The following is a 3,432-nucleotide window of genomic DNA, read 5'->3' as shown; positions in this document are numbered from 1 at the left end:
TATATACACACACATACATACACACACACACACTTATAAAAGACATTTATGAAATTAAATCTGTAATAAAAATCAAAGATGTTTTTAACAACTAAAATAAATTAATAAATAATAAAATGGTAATGATATTTAATAAATTTTAATTTGTAACTATTAAAATACATTCTAGCTTATATGAAACTGTACTAAATAACTATAAAATTAAATAATTTTTAGAATAAAATACAAATAGAAGTACAAAAAGTTATTTATAACATAAAATACAGAAATGTATAGAATAAACTAAATATTACATTTCAATAAAATACATATCCCAAATTATCAAAAGAAATATTAAAATAGCATTGAATTAATATTCATTTTTAACCCAAAAAAGAATGATTAGATTAGAAAAGATAATTTATTATTAGATTAATAAAAATAATATATTTAATCACTAATATTACTTTTTAAACTTTTAAAAACATTATTAGCTTATAATTAAATATGAAAAAAAAACAATACAAATAAAATAAATTTTTTAAATAAATATTAAATATTAAGTAATTTATAAAATAATAAAATGCATATAAAGTATGCATACAATAAACATCTAATAAATATTATATTACCATTAAAATTTTTTAACAATTAAATATATTGTGCTAGTGTACCATTTACTACATAAACACCATACAAAAAATACATTATATACTGCCTACTTTTTTTTTTGGCAAATAGCTGACGCACTACATTTTCACCTCATGACGTTATTATAGATGGGCGGCTTCATGTGGTGATACAAAGTTCTAGATCTAAAAGCTGAAGTATATCCACAAACCAGAATATTTCTCTGGTTTTACAAGCAAAGGCAAAGGGAAATGTTAGGATGTTCGAAAGCTTCGTCAGTTGGACCTTTTTGTCCTGGGTCTCAGACATCTTCCAGTCATTGGACCTGAGGAGGTGGAGCTCGTCAAACTTCATGCTGATGTCCTCGATGGAGAGCTGCAGCAGATCCCAGAACCCGGCCAGATCCTGCGCTGTGGGCCGCGGCTGAGCGCTCGCATCCTGACCGAAAACACACACATCAGTCATCAGACTGACAGCAACTGTACAGCTTCAATGAGTCTCTGTGGATTAAAGAATCTGCCAAATGCTTAAACACAAGACAAAAAAACAACAACAGGAAGAGAATCAAAGTCAGTCCACTTCAGGTCCACTGGATCTGTTTTTGGAGTCAAAATGACCAATACATATTTGTAATATGATCTTATTTCCGACCAGAAACAGCTAACAAGAATAATACAGGACAAAACAGGAGAATCCAGCACAATGAAGCAGTGATGTGTCTGTGATGCAGATAGTGTGATCCACTCAGCCTCATACACAGAGTTTCTGGCTGATGATCAGCACTCCTGCAAAGCCATGCGTTTCTAAGTGAAAGAAAATTAACAGAAAGTAATATATGGTGGGACTAGATTTTATCCAACAGGATTTTAGTTTAACTAATGCAATAAAAAATACATACATTAATAATAATAATAAACCTTAAAATATTAAAATATATACTTTTTATTAACATTTAATAAACATATGTATACATACACAGACAATTTTCATTCATCTTAAAACATATAATTACTAATTAAATAATTATAATTAAATGAATAAAGATAAAATAATGATAATTCTTTATTCCCAATTTAGGAATAAATTAAAAATAAACAATAAAAAAAGATAAATTATATACTTTTCAGTGTTAACCCCTCCCATTATTTTAGGGGCACCCCCGCCCCCCTTGAAGGTCAAGTTAATTTTATTTAATTATATTTTCTCTATAGCGCCAGATCACAACAGAAGTCATTTAAAGTTACCTTTCCGATAGAACAGGTCTATACCTTGTTCTTTTATTAAACAGACTTAATAGCCTTATAAACGACTATTTAAATATGAATTCTTCGTGTCTCTGTGTTAATGAACGGCACAGATGTGCGGTTTTGTTTACCATTTGTACTGAAGCGCACGTGACGCTCGCGTAGGGCTGGACAATAATTCTTATTTGCGCCATTTTTTTCCTAAAATATTATATAGTTTTATAGGAGTAGGTTTCATAGAGTTGGCAAATTAATTTTTCATAAGTTTGTAGGTACAGACATCTGTTGTGGCCATTCTTGTCCGTTTTTATGAGGCTTTTTTAATAGTGTTCATATCGATATCGTAATTATATCGTATCGACCGAAATTAAGAAATATATCGTGATATAAATTTTGGCCATATCGTCCAGCCCTACGCTCGCGGTGATTTTAGCGTCTGCCGTCTCACTAATGAGGCCATAAATACATGAACAACATCTCCAGAACTGCTCCGAGTCTCACTTCATGAGCATTTGACCGTTTCATTTGAGTACAACTATCCTCATACCATATACACACAGAAATGTAAAGGTATTCACGGCAACCCGTCAAAATAAAAGTTCGGTTTAACTTGAAGGCATTGCAGAAGAAATATATTACTGTTGTTCAGTAGAATGTATGTAACAGGTTGCTACTACTACTACTAAAATTATTAAAACCTTATTTTTAAGGAATAATCATACAATATTTCTTCAATGTTTTAATTGTAATATTAAATAAAAAATATTAAATTTTCCAAAAAATAAAATTTTTCATATCTTTTCACTACTTAAAAGATAGATTAAATGAATATTTTATGCCTTAAATATGTAAATACACAACACAGAATTTCTGAGCAAAATCTCATAAGGCTATTGTAAGAATAAATGAAACTTGTTTTTATGCTTTCAAATAATTAGACATGCTAAATCAGAATTTGGTAACAATAAAACATAAGGTTGGAAAAAATAAAACATTTCATAGGGCCCGGTTTAATTACATTAAACATGTAATTTTTGTTAAACTTTTAATAAATTGATGTTAAATTGTTTAAGTTTCATGATTTTAATTAATTAGACATGCTTTTTGATTAATACAATTTAATTTAACCATTAAAAAGGAGTACAGAGAGAGAAAAAAAAAAACTCTACTGTGAATGTTTTTTGACTGTAACATTTCAAGCAGTTTTATAAAACCAATTTCACTTTTTTCCTAGCTGTAACTTGTTTGAAGTGGATTTGCTCTATTTTTGTACAGTGCGTTTAATGTTTGGCTCCATCATGTCCATGAGATTTGGGTTTTGCAGCATAATGCAGTATGAAACATTTATATATATATATATCACAATATTTCCTTTGAGTATGACACAAGCACATAAGTTTGGATCATTAACATTTGTATTCACACCTCTAGATAGAGAGAGAGAGATAGAGAGAGAGATAGAGAGATAGATAGATAGAGATAGAGAGAGAGAGATAGAGAGAGAGATAGATAGATAGAGAGAGAGATAGACAGACAGATAGACAGACAGACAGACAGACAGACAGATGATAGATAGACA

The 3,432-nt window shown here is 29.7% G+C and overlaps 1 protein-coding gene across 1 annotated transcript in view; it reads right to left on the bottom strand.

Annotated features, from left to right (window-relative positions):
* The window catches only part of LOC107692796 (disks large-associated protein 4-like), a 36,190-nt gene that overhangs the window by 470 nt on the left and 32,288 nt on the right, over positions 1 to 3,432 (bottom strand). The window contains 1 exon segment of the mRNA XM_016491989.1: positions 895 to 1,047. Coding sequence (XP_016347475.1) covers positions 895 to 1,047 — 153 coding nt within the window.

This window comes from Sinocyclocheilus anshuiensis, unplaced genomic scaffold (assembly GCF_001515605.1).
Source record: "Sinocyclocheilus anshuiensis isolate Anshui unplaced genomic scaffold, SAMN03320099.WGS_v1.1 scaffold871, whole genome shotgun sequence".
In the NCBI taxonomy this organism is placed as follows: Eukaryota; Metazoa; Chordata; class Actinopteri; order Cypriniformes; family Cyprinidae; genus Sinocyclocheilus; species Sinocyclocheilus anshuiensis.
Note: the sequence above shows the minus strand (reverse complement) of the source record. Positions and strands in the feature narration are given on the sequence as shown.